Source organism: Trichoplusia ni, unplaced genomic scaffold, assembly GCF_003590095.1.
Source record: "Trichoplusia ni isolate ovarian cell line Hi5 unplaced genomic scaffold, tn1 tig00001093, whole genome shotgun sequence".
In the NCBI taxonomy this organism is placed as follows: Eukaryota; Metazoa; Arthropoda; class Insecta; order Lepidoptera; family Noctuidae; genus Trichoplusia; species Trichoplusia ni.
In genome coordinates this window covers 61145-80581 of record NW_020800094.1, presented here as the reverse complement: position 1 = coordinate 80581, position 19437 = coordinate 61145, and the positions used below count along the sequence as shown (strand labels likewise).

General features: G+C 38.4%; 2 protein-coding genes across 5 annotated transcripts in view; one reads left to right on the top strand and one right to left on the bottom strand.

Annotated features, from left to right (window-relative positions):
• Nucleotides 1-5015, top strand: part of LOC113507213 (protein TRC8 homolog) — a 45138-nt gene extending 40123 nt beyond the window's left edge. For both annotated transcript variants that reach the window (XM_026890075.1, XM_026890074.1), the window contains exon 2: nt 2623-5015. In XM_026890075.1, coding sequence (XP_026745876.1) covers nt 2628-4391 — 1764 coding nt within the window. In that variant the 5' untranslated portion in view covers nt 2623-2627 and the 3' untranslated portion in view covers nt 4392-5015. The remainder of the gene's footprint in view (nt 1-2622) is intronic.
• A 2295-nt stretch (nt 5016-7310) lies between these two features.
• Nucleotides 7311-19400, bottom strand: LOC113507214 (F-box/LRR-repeat protein 2). 3 transcript variants are annotated; one of them, XM_026890077.1, is made up of 11 exons: nt 19058-19400; nt 13261-13429; nt 12363-12518; nt 11787-11936; nt 11343-11503; nt 10744-10849; nt 10099-10300; nt 9486-9653; nt 8516-8570; nt 8062-8210; nt 7311-7484 (listed from the first exon to the last, which is right to left on the bottom strand). In XM_026890077.1, the coding sequence occupies exons 1-11, from the start codon at nt 19148-19150 to the stop codon at nt 7349-7351; spliced, it is 1545 nt and encodes a 514-aa protein (XP_026745878.1). In that variant the 5' UTR covers nt 19151-19400; the 3' UTR covers nt 7311-7348. The 3 variants fall into 3 exon arrangements, with proteins under 3 accessions (XP_026745878.1, XP_026745879.1, XP_026745877.1); XM_026890078.1 differs by lacking the exon at nt 19058-19400 and adding an exon at nt 16334-16489; XM_026890076.1 differs by lacking the exon at nt 19058-19400 and adding an exon at nt 13727-15654.
• Between the last annotated feature and the right edge of the window lie 37 nt (nt 19401-19437).

Here is a 19437-nt window from a genome sequence, read left to right as displayed (position 1 = left end):
TCTTTGCCAGACAAAACAATACACAATATACAAATTTGAATTTACTTAAAGATGTAATTTAAATTACGATACAAAGTTAATAACGTTTACAATGTAAACATATTGTTACATTCTTTTGAAATAAATACTTTTTGCTTGCTTAACCTTGACCTATGTTACGCATACTTTGATTTGAGGTCAGCCGTAAAAAAGATTTATACCTTGTCTAGACCTAGATTTTTTTTAAGTTTTTATGGCTTTCTAGATTTTATTTTGTTTGAGTCACTGTATTGTGTAGGATGATGCACTGATTGAACAGTCAGTAATCTATATTATCTTCTATACTTCTATATCTATACTAATATAGAAAGCTGAAGAGTTTGTTTGTTTGAACGCGCTAATCTCAGTAACTACTGGTTCAAATTGAAAAAATCATTTTGTGTTGAATAGACCATTCATCGAGGAAGGTTTAAGGCTATATATCATTACGCTGCAACCAATAGGAGTGAAGAAAAAGTCATAACTTATATCTTCTAACCACGCAGACGAAGTTGCAACAGCTAGTAGAATATATTATAGGAACATGATTATTAGAATTATTTTACGACTACACTTTTTTTTTAATATCTTAGAAAAGTTCTCAGATTTTGTCCATCAGTGTCAAATGTGTGCAATCCGGACCCCCATTTAACATCTCAATATATTATTAAGTTGGCAATAGTTCGCTTTTAGATTCTTAAGATTTCATATCGACGCTACGATTAAACTAAAAAACTTAATAAAGTTTGTAATCCGAGAAAACAATAATTATATTCATCAAAATCAAATCAAGCATTTCGGTTAAATGTTCAGACTAATCAAATTTCACACGATTGAAAGACACAAGTACAAAAATATTAAGCTATCAACTATTCAACAGGTTTAAGTAATTGCATAGTAACTTTATAATGATAATGAGAGGTAACAACAGCGATGTTACAAATACAATTCATTGTCGCGACCCTGGCTTTTACAATGCGGGCTTACTACAACTATTACGAAACACCGAACTGTGTCACTGCCGCAAAACGCGGTAATGTATAATAAATTATTTAAATATACTTTAATAATAGCACCATGGTGTCCAAGGGATATTCCTTTCCTCGAAATAGGTTAATTGTGGAGATATATGCAATCACTTTTGTAAATGCAAATTTTACTCTGTTGCTATGAGATGTCTAAAACGTGATGAGGTATTTTCTGTTTCCTATTTTCTTTTTACATACGTATTGAAAACGTAATGAGTAAACGAACTGGTGGTGGACTGACAGAAAACATCCCCGTCTATGCCTTTGCCTTTAACTGTGAGAATGCTTTGCGGGGTTCCGCCAGAATTATTGAAGCATCCTCTGTCTTAGCAACTGTTGAACTAATAATCGTCTTGTTGCCACGTTGTTGCCTGAGATTTGCGTGCTACCCTTCAGCATTATACTATGAGATATAGTTTTAGGCTGTATTTTTCCCAGTAATTGTTGGTTAGCAAATAATTCAGTATTGGCCCAGAAGGTTCGCTGACCCGATACATATAGAATGTTGCTTACCGGAAGTGGATGTGTAGTGCATCAAGGTAATGTGAGGGCTTTGCCCTGAACGTCTGTACGGGGATGCGGAAACGAATGTCTCGGTATATTTGTGATTTTCATACCATGAAGATTTCTGCTTTCACTATACTAGGGTCAATAAAATACTGCAGATCACCGTTGTACCATAAGTTACGTCGTTGTATACTATAGTTTAGTTCTATATTAAACCGGCTTCCAAAAACAGTTTTTTAAATTCATTAGGCTTTTTAAGTCTGTAAGTCTTTTCTAATTTCATCGACTTAGCAATCATCTCGTGCTAAAAACGGTAGGAAATGGGTAAACTCTAAAGTTCCCCACATGTCAATATCTGACATCAGGTTGTATAATTTATATTAACCATAAGCTGAAATTAATTTTGCAACCTCTAAGTTTCTCACACTTGGACGAGAACCTCATCGGTTTCCATCCGTCATCTTGGAGTGTAGTATGTCTAAGGGCTCATGAATATAATCTGGCCGGATAATTGTTATTTACTAATCATATTCTGTCCATCAATATAGGGGTTAGACAGGAGTTGTTAACCTGTGTTACTAATATTGGTTCGAATTATATGTTTGTTTCTAGTTGGAAACAAAAAAGTTTTGCCGTATCATCATTTAAATAATATTCGATAATAGAATATACGTCAGATAAGTTACTTGAGTTTCAAACTTTGGCGTTTAGTACATATTAAAAATAGTTCAACACTTCTTCAATTTTGATTACTTATGACGTCACTGTGTCAACAAACACTTTGTTGTATTTTAAATGATAAGAAATGGCCTCATTAATTATTGCCAACGCCAATGTACTATTATCAGTCAATCCGTTTTCGTGTTGGCACGTAAAACCATTAATTGCAATCAAATATCTAATTGATAGAAAGACATTCACACATAACATGTGACAAAACAATTCATAAATATGTAACGTTTAGGAATATATGACCTCCAGTTCACTGCTAGTTGTTTGACTAATCCCCAAGAGCATGTCCAGTTTCCTTTAAGTGTCTTTACTAATTTGTACCTTTTCTCGTTTCCAGGATGTATGTCCGCGCTCTGCATATTCGTGTTGTACACGAAGCACCTCATCATCGTGTACCTGTACCTGACGTCTGTCGGCCTGGTGTTCGTCTCCTACTGGACCAACGTTTCAGCCATCAAGCAGATCCAGTCGCTCACACTAGTCGCCAACTCCCCACACCAGTCCGCCAGCATCCTAGAAGACATGTTAAATTTAAATCTTAAGAATCTCCTAGATCTCGAAGGGCCGGGCATCCTGGTCATACAAAACTTCGCCATACAGTTCATGTTGGCTGTAATATTCAAATACGTCCACCTAGGACCTCGGCAGGCGACCATACAGAAGCTCTTGCCGATCAGCTTCATGGCGCCGTCGTTCCTGGCGATGCTGCCGGTGCCGCCGAACCTGCTGCACCACTCGCCGGTGTTCTCCGCGCTGCTGCCGCTCGTGCTGGTCAAGTACGTGCTGTGGTCGTCCGCCTACAACGTCATCCAGGTGGTATACGCGGGCTACCAGCACGGCCGGCTGTTCGTCAGCAACTACGGGCTGTCGGCGCTGGTCGAGACCGAGTGGATGCGACTCAACGTGCCGTGTGTCCTGCGCGTGTTCTGGGTGCTGCGAGTTGCCGAGCACGCCATCCTACTCCTCATGGATAACTATGATGATGAAGCAGAAGAAGGCCTCAAAGTTTCCACTCTACTAGCAGTGCAATCGCTCGCATCGATGGCGAAATCCCTGCTAGTGACTGGATGCGAAACGATAACTGCCGTACTCGGCATGACTTCAGTGATCTCATTTTTTTGCCACTATATCGGAAACTTCTTCCAATGGATCTTACTAGCAGAAGAAGAAGAAGATAAAAGTATTGGGACAGTTTCGGCTATCCTATTCTATATACTCGCTCTGCAAACAGGTTTAACGTCGTTAAACCCAGAGAAGAGGTTCATACGACTATGTAGGAACTTCTGCTTGCTGTTCACAGCTCTTTTACACTTTTTGCACAATATAGTGAATCCTATGCTAATGTCATTAAGCGCGTCGCACAACCCGAGCACACACAGGCACATAAGGGCCCTGGGGGTGTGCGCCTTCCTCATCATGTTCCCGATATCTCTGCTGGTGTACTTGTGGTCGCAACACACGATATCCACGTGGCTATTGGCAGTGAGCGCCTTCAGCATAGAGGTGATCGTCAAGGTAGTGGTGAGCCTCATGATCTACTCGCTGTTCCTGATCGACGCGTGCCGGAACACGTTCTGGGAGCAGCTCGACGACTACGTGTACTACATCAGGGCGTTCGGCAACACAATAGAGTTTTGTTTTGGGATATTCTTGTTTTTCAACGGTGCGTGGATCCTGCTGTTCGAGTCCGGAGGAGCGATCAGAGCGGTGATGATGTGCATCCACGCCTACTTCAACATATGGTGCGAAGCGCGAGCCGGCTGGTCCGTGTTCATGAAGCGGCGGACGGCGGTCAACAAGATCAACTCGCTGCGCGAGGCCTCGCCCGACCAGCTCAACCGGCTGGATGACGTGTGCGCGATCTGCTACCAGGAGATGCACTCGGCGAAAATCACGCGCTGCAACCACTACTTCCACGGCGTGTGCCTGCGGAAGTGGCTGTACGTGCAGGACCGCTGTCCGCTGTGCCACGACATCCTGTACAAGATCGACAGCGACGCCAACAAGGACAGCGGCTCGGAGACCGGCAACGAGGAGAACAGCAACAACCAGAACCTGCTGCTGGAGGAGGACCCCGAGCTGCTGCTGGGACAGGGCGTCAGGTGACTCGCGCTGCACGCACACACACGCCGCTCCGACTAAACTCCACACGTTTCGACACCGACTTATTTGAGTGGTATTTTTTCAATTTGTATAGTAAGTTATTGTTTTTTTTTTTATATATTATAAATCAGATCGATATACCTGTGATTTAAGGTTTAAATTTTGTCTTGTGATGCGTGGTTTTTTTTCTTTTTATGCAGCGTGAGGTTACTTAGTATAAGCTTAGTGGTTGCTCGATGCTTACCTTTGTCGATGTCTCCTATTGTCGCGTCCCAGAACTTAAAATTGCAAGTTTCGATAAAAATGCTGATATTCGAAGTGTTTATGAAATATTTGACGAGAAAGCTATTTGTAAATAGTTAAGGTATTTAGAAATAGCTTTTAATATTTGGAGGTAACTTAATTGAAAAAATTATAAAAATAGTAATTATTCCCATAATGAATTGTAAATAAACTATTATTTTAGTAGTAAGCGTGTTTTTTCTATTTGTACAGCGTACGTTTTAGCAATATTATATTATTGAGGACTCTGCAGTTTAGTGTGAAGTGAATGATGTAGGCGAGTTTAGTATGTAATTTGTTTGTCTATGGTTCTCCGATATAGATTAAATGTCGATGACTGTGTGATATCGCCTTTGTTTCGCGACACCCCTCGCATGGTAACTAACACTCTCTTATTCTTACTCCTAAACCCTCTTCAAGAGGGCTCATTTCTAATCTTAACTTGCCTTTTCTCATCTCCAACCTTTTCCCAAATGTTTCATCTGTGTGCTGTCTCACTGTATTCCTTTCAGAACCAATATATAGAAGCAACCACTTACCTTGAGCAATTAACTAGGTAATATTTATGACAAGGTAACTGTATTCGTTACATTTAAAAACGTCTATTAATAGAAATAGAAGTTGACTTTAAAAGAGGATTAACCCTGAGTTTGTTTCGACGTTTCTCCTCAGGGTGACCAGTTGGAAAATTAGATGTTGTTAAAATTTACCATTATTACAATTTTTTTTTCTGCTTACTTTTTTAAAGAGAACAGATTTTAAACAAAAATGCCGTTATAAATTAAAGTACTTTGAACTTGAGTCAAAAGCAGCACTTCTCAACAATGAGACCACATTTTTTTACATTTTAACAATGCTAAATATTCAAAGAAAACTGAGAGTTGAATAATAAATTTAAATAAATAAAATAGTTAGTTATGTGTTACTTACTTACTGTCTTCATTTCGTTTACTGCATCTTTTTTTGCAGATTGCAGATTTTTTTCCAGCTGAAATTTCTTTCTGGTACAAAAATATTCTTGTGAAGTCATGAATAATATTGCAGTGCAAAAAATATAATTTTACACAATAAAACAACACAAAGAGTGTTTTCTTGTTAATTATAAAAAAAAATCGAAATCCTCAAAAGTCGTAAACAAAAAACGGAGTCAATGTTTGACCTTAAAAAAGTCGTTGGCCTTGTCAAGAAATAATCAAAACAGCTGATTTGAGAGTCGACTCAGAAATGTAATCAAAATTCATAAATTAGCTATTCAATGTTACTAAGTAGTTGAAAATCTAAGTCTACAATACAACGACCTTTTTGAGTTTGATATATTTATTTAACTGTAAATTGGAATTGCGATTGTTTGCTGTCAAATTATAAAAAACCGCCATTTTATTCACACGATAATTGTTAGAACAAGGCTAGTATGAGTTTAAATTTCGTTTTAAGTGTACTCAGTTTGTTTAGTTTTAACGGGCTTAAATTGTTCTTACTCAATACACACTATGCATTTATATCACTTACTTTATTCGACTAAAACCAAAGCAGGTTCTTTGCGTTTTCCCGAGCTGCGACGTTGCTTGCGCATACGTTGCGCGTCTTCGGCAAGTCATTTCTTTGCCATGCGGTACTTATTGATAAAAAAGTAAGTTATTGTTAAAGGTAAACAATTTCATGGTATTTTTAGACGGACACTTATGTATCAATAAAATAAAACGACTGATTGATTTCAGCGGTATGTTAAAGACGAAAACTGTAAAATGTTGACAGTTCATAAATTAGCATCCACTAATTAATTTAAATTTAATTAACATGGACCTAACAAGGACGTTAATATTTAGCTGCGAGGGTCATTGATTCATTCAAGTTACGCGTTGAATAAATAACGTTACTAAGTTATTTACTATATTTTATGTCATATTACCTGTTCATTAAATCTGTAAACATACAGTTACACAACTGTTATTATGGCTACGTGTCTGGAATGTTATGGTTAGTGTAATCCTTCAATTATTTAGACATACAACATCCAATTTGAATGCAGGTAACAACACCGCTATCTAGCAAGAGAACGGAGTTAGTAGTTAGTTATAGACTACTTAAAGCAATAACATCACCAAGGAATAATTAAATTAAAAGCATTCAAGGACACAAGGAGTGTATTAGTTTGGCTGCAAATGTAGGTATTGCAATACTATATTGAGAAGCCACTAGGCCTTTATTGAGGTTATAAAACAAAAAATGAACCTCACAAACTACTACAACAAGCTCTCCTGTGGCTCTCTCAGCCACTAATGTAATAACATTTTTGTTGGCACGTGAGGGTCCCGTTGAATAGGCTACTGAAAAAATCTTGTCAAATTTGGGGTGGGTGCCGTATCAAAGTTGAAGGGGGTGGAAGTGAGAGGAAATGAAGAATAATTTAATATCTGCAAATAGGTACGGTCTACTACCTAACCATACTCGAATGGGAACTCACTCAAGAGTATTCTTAGCTTCTATATTATACTATATTATAAATACGGAACCGTACAAAGACTTCGACTAACTCAAAGTCAGCTTTTACAAGAAAACTTAGTTATGTAGGTACATACCTTATTACCTGAGTATGTACTCAGGTAATAAGTTCTCATAACCAAAAATAAAACTCGAATAAAAAGATTACATAACAATATAATTGAGAACACGACAAATTAGTTGAATATCAAGTCCTTGTAGTTGGACAGCAGGTAGTAGTTAGAGACGCGGCAGTTGGTAGAGGTGCGCACTACGGTGGTGCGGTCCGCGCGCTCGAAGTTCGCCTTCACGATCTCGTAGTAGCGCCCGTCGCTACAAATAAAAAGACATTTCTTAAAAAAACTACTCCCGCAATAAGGAATTTAATCCTTGTGTCGCGGAGGGTTTTACAAACATACAATTCACATGCATAAGGAGACCCAGACCCAGAAGCATTCGCGGATCACTCAAATGCTTGTGCTAGGCGGGGGCGCACCCGCGACTCGTCGCGTATAGTGGGTTTGGTGTGGTGACCTTAACCACTACGCTTTCCGTGCAGTCATTCATGTCTGATATGACAGGTGGAATAATTGACTTCATGGATAACCGAGTGGTTGGGTCGTCACTGTACGCGTTATATCTCGGGTTTGATGTAGGACAAGTGTTGTGGTTATATCGGGAAAAGTAATGGCTGTCTTCGTGCATGTGATTTGAATGTTTGTGTGCGCAACACAAGGATTACATACCTTAGTGTGGGTGGGGGACAGAAGGACAGACAGTGGTGCTTCAATAGCATTGCGTTTTGACACTTTGGGTACGGAACTCTAAGTTAGCGTTACGTTTAGCATAAATGAAGTCTATGACTGTCGCATCGGAAGGAGGGAAATAGAAGTTAGAGTATCTTCCTCACCTCAGCACCAAGCACTTCAGTTTGAGACACTTGACGCGCAAGATATCGATGGCCTTCTGGCTCTTGTCGCTGAAACGAAGGTTCTCCGGATCCCAGCGCAGCTCCAACCGCTCCAGGTTGGGGCAGCTGTTCGCGATGCCGTCCATCAACTGGGGAAATATGAAATCGAATATTAAATGGAGAGTGAAATTAAGTTAGTAGCACTTCGGAAGACAAAACGACGAAACTTGTAAAATAAAGTTAGCTTTAAAACAACCACAAAAGTCAGCGAACTTTTCTATTTTAGATTTATATTTCTTTCTGTAGCTTCTGTAGGTGATAAAGGTTGTTTTCCTCTACGTTAGGCGACCTCTCGGACCAGAATTGTTTTGTTAATTTTGCCTAGACTAATAGTAACAGCAACTTCCTCTGACTGGAAAAATATGTATTAATAAAACAATAATAACAATCTTACCTGATCAACATGAATGTTGACTCCAAGGCGTTCTTGTGTGCCCATAATAAGGATTCTGTAACAAGAAAAAATATTTCAGAAAAAATAATATTACAGCAATAGGCACATACAGGTCTACTTCTTCTATCTACTTCGTAATATAAGAACAACGCAACCAAATTAGCAGGTATCACATTGACAATTTCTGTCGTGTGGCATATTGCAGTTTAACACTGAAATAATAACGCTAAAAATGTTGAGCAATATACGTCCATAGAACAACAACACTCTTAAGAAACTTTGACAATGTTACCAAAATTACTAGAAAAGGACGAAATCACTTTATTTAGTCGTGCTAGTCTACAATGTCAAGATTTCTTCATCTTTAAAGTGACAAAACATGAATGTTTCCCTGGGGTTTTTTTAATCAGTAGAAAATAACTGGAGTTTTAGGCCAGAAATAATCCAGAACAATACTGACTTGGATAAATTATCCGAAGTATTTGTTTCACCGATAAGAGTATCTCCACATCGTCCCCAAAACAATAAAAATCCCAGTATCACGCTCTTTCTGGGGCCTATCCTTAGTTATTTATCTTTATTAATGTTTAAGGGGTTTTTATCCACATAGATACGTCAACCCCATTATACCTCTTGCAAAAATCACTTATACGCTACTGAAAAGGGAATTACTGATAACACACTCGAACCAGACTACGAATACGTTTAGCAATATCTGAGGCAGGATTTGATTGACTGACTGCACGGATAGCCGAGTGGTTGAGGTCACCACGCCAAACGCCGCTTAGGACAAGCATTTGTGTGATCCAGGAATTCTTGTCCTGAGTCTGGGTGTCTATGTGCATGTGACTTGCATGTTTGTGAAACCCCCGCGACACAAGGATTAAGTTTAATTAAGTTCAAAGATTTACGCAAGAGTATTTTTTTGTCAAAAAGGTTTGACAGAATATGTATAGTATGCTCCACTAACTTGGCGTTGACGAGCAGCTGCAGCACGCTCTGCCAGAGCTGGTCGGTGATGTGCGGCATGCCGCTGAGCACGAGCCCGTGCAGCTGGCCGCCGTGCCGCGACAGGAAGCGGTGCAGCGCCTCGTCCGTCAGGTTGTCCGACGAGTCCACGTCCAGCCCCACCAGGTTCCTGGGGACAACATGACGAGATATCTTCAAGAAGATTGTTAATGGAATAAAAAAAAATACTTTCGGTGTGTAATGTTGCGACTCAACAAGAGCTAGTCTTACTTCAATTGGATCCAAAAAAATCTCATTCTCATCAGAAATAGGAAAGGGTAAAACCTCTTCATAGCAAAATAGAACAGTTTTTTTTTTTTAAATCGTCACGTACCTAAGCATTTTTTGAGAAACAATGTTTTCGCTAGTTATAAGTGTTTATGGCGAAAACGTAAAGATGGACCTTTTTGTGCCTGATTGAAGAGCGTCAAATTTTGCGTCTAAGATCCCATTAACACACCATCTTTTCCAAGGATTGCCGAAAAGTCTTCTTGGTCCGTCGGAATCCATGAAAGGGTGACCTTTTCCTACCTCAGCAGTGTGACACTAACGGCGATTAATAAAGAAGCTCTCACCTCGCAGTACCAGCTTCTATCCAAGCCTTCAGCACGGTGTCATTAAATCCATTGATCTGCCCGGCGCTCAAGAAGCGCAGGTTCGGTATCCTGGTCAGCATGTCGATGAGGCACTCGGTGGACAGGTCCGTGGCCGTGATGTCCAGCTCCTGAATCGAGGACTTCTCCCATTCTACTTGCATCACGTACTCCGATTGGAGACCTGGAGATAAAGGTGTGCTTTGAAATGGTAAGATTGAGTTTATAACTGGTTGCGGAGTTACACCTGCTTATAGGTCATACGTATGATTATCTTTGTATTTTTAGTAATGTTTGGCTAGGCAGAATGGTAGTTCGGAGAATGTGTCTCTTCATCTTCATTTTAAAGCCTTTCTTGCCATGTCAATGTATCTTCATACAGTTTACCAATAGGATCATCTTATTTTCTAGCATTGCTTCTGGCAAAGGCTCTCTCAAAGCAAATGCCTCTCTGCGTTGATTACATATCTCTTTCTAGGGATTTGGTGTGGTTTTGTCTAGGAAGTAACTATATTCGCTATTACACCTTGAATGATAAAATAAAACTACAAAATATTATCTTTCCGCTCTCAATAGCCCAATCCTTATACTAGTCTCTAAACAGTTATAGAAAGACATAATACATACTGCATCCATTCATGAGCAGGCAGGTGAGTCTCCTGGAGCGTTGGAACAGTGTCTTCATTGTGGATCCCGTCACCTTGTTGCAGAAGTTCACAGCCAGGCATTCAAGCTGGAAACGTTTATACCGAGAGTTTGTTTACGTCGATTTATGAAAGAGGACCTTAAGTGTATAGTGCATTTAGTTTCTTCTTCAAGTGTATAAGCTGGATTTTTTTAGCGATTTCAATGTTCTGATATATATTTACGTGTGCATTGTTCGTTATGTAGGTATAACTTGAAGACTACCAATTACCAATATTATTGATATCTTAGAGTTCCTTGTTTTGAAAACTAGATGACACCAGCGGCTCCGCTCGCTACAAATCGAAAATGATCCCACGGTAAAATAAAACCGGTATGAAAGTATGTGTTAATCCTGATTATAAACTATCTGTACGTATACCAAGTTTCGCCTAAATCCGTTCAGTGGTTATTGCGTGGAGCAAAAGGGGAATAAACTTCCATACATACAAACTTACGCTTTTATAATATTTGCTAGACATTTATTTATATATCAAGCTGGACTGAGCCCATCTTTTTCGCTTGCAGTACTATGAACCCACCTGAATACAGTTAGAGCTGAAGGCATCGATATGCGAGTCGTCCACGAAGTTAATCCCGTACAGGTTGATGACGCGAAGGTTCGGAGTGGCGGACTTCAGCTTGTGCACGTTGATTACCTCGTAGATTTCCTCCTCCTCTTCTTCCACCTTCTCGTAGGTTCCTGGAGGAGTATGGTATATCTGGTAAGCTGACTATCGAAAAAAATGGAAGCTTTTTTGGAAATATTTCCAGACTAAGGTGAATCAGGAATCTTTTGACAATTCGTAAAAGCCTAAAATAGCTCCAAACGAGGACTTGGGATGAGTCATTGGCATAGCAATTGTAACTCTTGTACTTAATTCTTCCTCATTCAAAAGGACTCGCGCACTGAAGAATTAGTTCCTCCAGTTGGAGAGGTACTTGGAGGCCAGACTTATTTTAGTATGACAACAACATACACTTACCAATAAGATGCAGGATCTCGAGACCGTTGATGAAGTTGTATATCTTGCGCATGAAGCCCTCCATGAAGATGACCTCGGAAAGACAGATGCACAGGTATCGCAGCTTCGTGGGGAACGCCTGCATCTCCGAGAAGTCGTGCAGCTGCATGGCTGGAAGAAGGATACAGGGTTTTTTAAGAAATCAGCGCAGGTAACCTTAGCGCAGTCTTTCACGTATCACCGGACTTTTTGATGAGACTTAACAACCCCCGGCCAAAGGAGAAAGAGCATTCGGGGTTCGATGGATATGGCATTTTCACACAATGCGCCGTTCGATACAAAGCTTTATAATTGTGAAGTGTTGCGCTCTCAGGTGTCGGCAGAATACAGCTGATGTCACCCGACGTTTAGGTCAAGTCAGTTAGAGTCTGACACTACCCGTTCCCTCCTCCGAGGGAGCTGGGGGTCCACGAGGATTCCCCCGCCTTACCAAAAAAAAAAGTATTTTTAGTAACCTGTAGTTAATGTATGTTCAGGTTAGCCATAGCTGAAAATTACAAGGTTTCTCTAACTCGATACTTAGATACATAAGCTCACCTGTACTGAAATCCAGTAGCATATGCGTCAGGTTAGGGCACTTGGCAGCCAGCTCGTGTAGCACGGTGTGAGTTATCAGCTCGATGGGCAGCTCGATGTAGCGCAGCGAAGGTCCGAACCTTATCGATATCAGAGCTAGTAGCGATTCCAGGGATCCTGAGAAGACGTCATAATACAGAATAATTTGATAAAAGCTCTCTCACGCATATTGGTCAGCATCGCCTGACTAGTTTCGAACTATTCCGTAGAACTTTATAATTAGCTGAAGCGACGGCGGAGCATCAAAGTATAGTAAATTATCAATAACATGTAATGTATGCTTAGGTAAGCTATAATTGAACATTACAAGGGTTCTCAAACACGATACTTAGCAAAAGCCAAGAAAGTTGATAAGTATATGGAAATATATAAGTAGATACTTTATTGTTTTGAAGAGGACCTTTAATCTTATTTAGTACATGGAGATGTTTTCAAACATTATAGCGTTTAGTAATTAAAATGCACAACTAGTATTCTAGTGTTGATGATATCGTGCTTTCATCAAAAACAAATATACAAGGTACGTAACTACAAAATTAAAGGCATTAAATAATGAAGAACATTAAAAAATATGCTTTCGTAGATTACGATGTTGGGTCGTTGATAGTCTTCTTAGTATCAGAATTTAGAACTCAAATACGTTTCTGCTTATAACAGCTAGGCAGCTGTTACAGTCATAATTATACTAACAGTAATGCCATCTATTACTTAAATACCAAACTACTTACAACGATTGACATTGACCAATTTAGGGTTGCAACTTAATAAAACATTTCTAAATGGTAGAATTCAAATACACTTCGTTCAATTCTAATTTTAGATGTAATCAAGGGTTATATTTTTAGTGTAACACACCTACCAACATGTAATCCTGAGATTTCTGGTCGTAAACTGACGTGGGTCCATAGTTTTGTGTCGTATGCTACCATGCGCCATCTTTTGCAGACTGTGGCCATTCGACATATTTCTCGATGTGTTAAATACGAGAATATATTCAATAACACTTTGTCTGGTAACTTTTCTATAGTCTGAAACAAACGAGGATGCGTTTTAATTTGATGCTACATCAATCATTCGTCGTGGCAAGCGTTGTGACTGCATATTGGCAGCTGCTAGATGTTAATGGTACGGACTTAGTATGCGACTGGCTCTTACAGTACCAAACTATTGTTAGAGAGTCTAATTAATCGAGTAGGTTAAACATTACTATGTGTTCCCTTATTAAATGCCACTTTTGTATTCCATGATAAATATTTCGTTTTAGGTCTAGAAAATAACATAAACAATGTCAAAACAACAGCTGGAGCACATTTACATAATATTACCGTGTTTGCGAATGGACTCCTGAGTTGCCCTCCCTCAGTCAAATACACTTGACTGGCCTCCAATGCCAGTTGGCCCCACACATCAGTCGGAATGTCCATGACGAAGTATTAAACTCCACACAAAATAAATCACAAAAAATACATGTAAAAATATACAAATTAATGAGAAACTCTCTAGTTTTACTTGATACGCACGTAAAGTTCGAGTCGAGCGAGTAAATGGAACGCTCGGGTTAATTTTGGAACCATCCGGGATTGGGCGAAAGCGCGCCTAGGAAATATTTCAAGAATCTGCTGTGTATAAGCACTTTGGATAATGTCACGGCATGACTGGAGAAATTACCGCAACCATTAATATTTTCATGAATTTTTATAATATTTTGACAAGTATTTTTAATATATTTTATGAGTCTACAAAAATGAGTGACGCGGGAAATTTGAAAGTTGTCTGCGTTACAGCTGCTCTACGTCACTTATTCATCTACACGGTTTTATATGTAGTAATAAAATCCTTGTGACTGTATCCTGCATCTAAGTGCCTTATTAACATTTCTAAAATAGATTAATTTTATGACCGTTACATGTAAGTTTAGATGAAAACTATTTATATTAAATGCCTAACGTCCGGTACAGATATGATGAAGTTTAAATTATATTAATCAGTCGCTGAGCATTAGTGACTTAATAATAAATTTACAATGATAAGCTTTACAAATTGAGGTACTTTAATTTTATTTTCAATTCGCTCTCTATAACAAAGGAGCAAGTCTGTTATTTACATCTTTGCTCTGACAGTTGGAACTTTACTGCGGCGCCGGCGAGACTTCTTGTTATAATAAAGTATTTATGTGTTTCTTTCAAAAATTATGCCGTCCTTGTGTATTGTTTTTCAGCCCGTAGACATCACTTGGCAAGCTAGGAGGTATTTCCTGGCCAGTGACTCAACACCGACAGTATGCGACGCGTTCCTGTTTTTGTTTTTGCCTCAATGAACTAAATACTTGTGTTAATCCTTTTGTCGACATTACATTTACAGCTATCGCCACACTAAGGGAAAATTGTGAAAAAGCTCCTTGTTATAAATATTTCATTGTTATTTCCAACCATACGTGGTTGAGATGAAGGCCGAAACTGACTTGTAATCAGTTGTAAAATCTTGTGGTGACTGATTAATCAATATAACCAAGCATCAGTTAACAGGTCATGCACTATCAAAAGCTGTTTGTGCCTGTATAAACAGGGTGTATGAAACAATAACAGCCCAATAAATGAATGCAATGATCAAGTTAATGGCAAATACTAATTACAATGCATACTCGAGGAGTAGCCAAAAAGAGACATAAATAACAAATGACAACACATTTGTAATTAGCAACTAAGAACGTCAATTTAGAAACTTTGGCGGCAAATGATAACGAGACAGCATACCATACATTCCTAATGAAGTGTCACGGAATAAAACGTGAAGGTTTATTTAAGAACAATAGATTTAATTGGGCGCGAGATATTAGGTCATGCAGGCGTGATGGAGCGAGACAGATGCTGAACAAATTTTACGTTGGATTTATGGGTATTGTGGTACAATATTTAAGTAGGCGACGTCCTGAAAGGGAAGATTGATGTTTACTATAGCACGATTGTTTTGTGCTGAATAGCGTCTCAATGCCACAAATATAGCCCGCAAAAGCACTTTGGTAGAGAGACCACCGAGGTGCCAGTATGCCCAGGTATCCAGGTGGTATAGTGAATTTCTCCCTGACCAAAAAAACATTAAAAAATACCTTAATAGAAGAGACCACTAGGGCCAATCCTAGTTTACAGGTAGGTATATTATACTGCATTATTTTTTAGAAAGTTCAAGCAACTTCATTCACTGAATAAACATTTCAAATTGCATCTGTTAAAAACTATCCTTTTTAAACAAAATTAATCCATGACTCTCCTAAAATATATTTTCTCTTTATGATTTTTTATCGAATCAAATTATTTTAGGTCAGCGTAAAAGATCTGAAAAATTAGCTATGTCATAATAATATTTACATCGCAATGATTATAATTCAGAAAGCACACAAAACTAATATCTTGCTTAACCATTCCTTAATATTACTAGTTACACGTTATTGTAATTAGTAATTATAAATAATGTTTTTACTGAAAACAAAAAAAATATCACTCATTTTAACTAAAAATATCTTAAAACATTGCGCCTGATCTAAACAAGCGTAAATACGATATTTACGGCAACTTTCCCTTTAATTTGGACAAATATTTATTGTTTAATCCTCAGTCAAACATCAAAACCAATAAATAAGGTGCAACACCGATCAATTTGAGTTACGCACGTTTAAATCATGCGTCAGTATCATGACGCTACATGCGAAAGGTGTAATGGATGTGGTTCCACACTTATCTTACCCATTTAGAAGCATCCAGATGTATCCGTGCTAGTATTAGATGGTCACTATCTACTAATAGACGAAGATGAACGATGACGCATGTTAAAACAAAGTAAACTAAATGAAAACTGTGCAAAGTCCACCGCTTCTCAATTTCCAATTATGTAGAGCACTCACAAATCACAGATGCAAAGCGACTTCTGATACATACAAACATGGACCTTTTTCTCCTTGGTGGAGCTTTTATAATAAAAGGCTCTTCGGACATCATTTAATTAATTATTTAATATAAAGATAATGTAGTTGCACTTCCCTAAATGGTCGGAGCACGTCTGATTAACGTCGCGTAATGACAACAAGACATTATTGGCACAAGTCAATCGTCCGTGTCATTGTCATGTTGTATAATATTGATATTGTAGTCAGTAGGTGACAGGGGCCAAGCCGGAGTATGCGTGACGTATTGAAAGGGCGTTCCCCATGTATGTACTATTTAGAGTATCGTTAGCGCCTAGCAGCTAAGGATGCGACAAGAACTGATTGGAATGAATTCCTATTGCGTTTTATCAATTTACCGTTTGCCGTCAAGTTCCTGTGTAGTTCACAAGAACTATCGGGTCTCATTACTATAGCTATAGGTAGGAGATGTACTTATCTTAAGTTTCGCTAAAGATGAAAGGCGAACCAAAATGCAAGTCATCATGAAATAAAAACGTATAAAACACAGAAAAACCCGCTCCATTTGCAATCGCCTGTTTTTTTTATTGAAGTGAGTACCAATTGGCATGATTTTTGACGGACCCGACTATTTTTTAAATAAGGGAGGCCGAGGACCAGTTATTGTGGCGTTACTTGATGGGGGCCTTTGTCCAGCTGAGGATGGCGATAGGCTGAGTTGATTGAGTAATCCCTACTTATTAATATTAATGCAAAAGTAACTCTGTCTGTCAATCTGTCTGTTACGCTTTTACGTCTAAACCACTGAACTGATTTTAATGAAATTTGGTACAGATATAGAGTTGACCTTGAGAAAGAACAGGATAGTTTTTATCCCGGAATTTTGAAGAGTTCTCTTGGAAACGCGATATAACCGACCTCGACGCGGGCGAAGCCGCGGGCGAAAAGCTAGTTATTGATATAGCTCATGGAATACAAATTAAATGCGGAACTCTTAGAAAAGCGCAGGTGAATCGTTAGTGGATTATCATAAGTAGGTACTACCTAGAGTACCTAATAGATTGTGTTGTAAGAGCACCTCAAAGTAAGTCCTTAAGCATAATCATAGATTATAACGTCAACCACCATCTTGAAAATAATCTGTTAGTGTAAAACGTGTTGTCCAAGTAATCTTGAGAAACATTGAACAAATTTTAATCTTGTTGAGTGTTGTAGCTTTACATCGAATACTAATATCATCATCAGATCAATTCTTTTTTTCCGAATTCAAATTGTTATTTGCAATCGGAAAAAGTGTGGTATAACTGCCAATAACTAGCAAAAATGAAACTTTTAGCTTTTATTTTATTCTTCTTAAAGCTTAGAAATGTTTTCACATCTGGTTTGTGTAGGTAAAGGCCAGTGTCCGCATGTGTGCTGTTTAGCAAGCTTTGTAATTAATAATTACCTAGTTCAGAGGCCTTTAATGTACTCATCAACAACCATTACTCAGTTACTGATTGCAGCTAGAATCAAGTTGGTAAAACGGAATAGTGAATCCATTCCATAGGTAAATGGTACATGGTACATTACACACATAGGTCACAGGAAAGGTGGAATACGTTTTCTGTAACTCTGTGCAAAACATTTCTATTTCAACAGTAGGTAACGTCTCTCTTCTCACCGCATACAGCAGAAGATTAACATTTTTTGTACAATTTACTTTAATAATATTACACAACTAGAAAAAGCTTATTAAAAAAAAAGAACAATTAAATATTAACATTACGTAGAAATTCTTTACGTGGAGTTCGTGGCTATGCTATAACCGCATAAGTGAATCGATCACAGGTTAAGGTACGCTTGACGCGGTTGGTCCGTAGATAGGTGATCATCGTTGTCATAACGAGTTCCTCCGTGTTTCGGAAGGCACGTTAAATTGTGGGTCGCACCTGTTATTTCTACATCTTTGACAGTCGGTACAGGTAGTCAGAAGCTTGAAACCTGACAACCAGCCTTACCAAGGGGTATCGTGTTGCCCAGGTAACTGGGTTGAAGAGGTCACATAGGCAGTCGCTCTTTGTAAAACACTGGTACTTAGCTGAATCCGGTCAGACTAGAAGCCGACCCCAACATAGTAGAGAAAAGGCTAAGCCGATGATGAGAATTATTCATTACATTATTTACGCATTTTGCTCCGTATAAGGGTTAGGTAATTGCGCGTTTATAATATTTTTTGCTATGGATAGGGATTATTAGTAGATGTTTTCATATAATTAAATTCTCATGTTTAGTTAGTAAATATACTAAGACAAAGTGAAGAATTAAACCGCCCTATAACTTCCGTCGGCGTTCGTTGGAAATAATTCTGAAATTCATTTTCCGGTGAGGAAAGGAGTATTTGTAACAGGAAATGAATTATTTATTAATCAACAATCCTTTGTAAACTAATATTTATAGTAAAACTTCAAGAATACAAATTAAATCAATCATTTTTAAGAGAGTTTCGTCGTGTCCTATGTTATTCTAATTACAAACTAATGATTCAGTGACGAATCCCAGTCCAAGATTATTTAAAACTGTCCCTCGGCGCCGTCTTTAATTACGGAATTTAATTAAATAGGGAACATCGTTTTATCGTCTTTTGTTTTTATCTTTCACATATTTTTGCATATTCGTAGAGAATTTTAAAAAGTAAAACATAAATTTCAAGTGTTCAGTGGCTTATTCTTTTACGGTTAAAGGTTCATTTGAATACGTTGACTAATCAAATAATTACCATCATCTGTTTCCGACGAAAACTGGACCCCAGATCGTCTCTGGTGATCGCCATAGCAGCGCTGTCCACATTCAAAATCCCCCAAGAATCCATGGTTGCTGTTTAAACTGTCTTCACAATCCCAAAAAAATGTCCTTCTTATCAAAAACCAATCTTCAAAAACACACACAATTCCAGTTGGCGCGAAAACTCCATCGAACGACCGAACTGTTCAAACTTAACTCCACAGATAGGCAGTCATGTCGGCTGTCTATCCGTCTGGTACAAATGCGAACCGCGCTATTACAGCTGTAAAGTTATATTGTACCTAATGTACCTATATGCTTTCAGATATTTAAATTGGCAGTCCAAAATAAGTACGGCATTTTGCTTCAACTGGG

Bases quoted from the DNA above. Each gene is read 5' to 3' on its own strand.
- LOC113507214 (XM_026890076.1), bottom strand. From the start codon at position 13,825: ATGGACATTCCGACTGATGTGTGGGGCCAACTGGCATTGGAGGCCAGT. The intron at 13,430-13,726 runs GTAATATTATGT...CGTTTGTTTCAG, and splicing joins GGAGTCCATTCGCAAACACG to ACTATAGAAAAGTTACCAGA. The intron at 11,504-11,786 runs GTAAGTGTATGT...ATACTCCTCCAG, and splicing joins CGAGATCCTGCATCTTATTG to GAACCTACGAGAAGGTGGAA.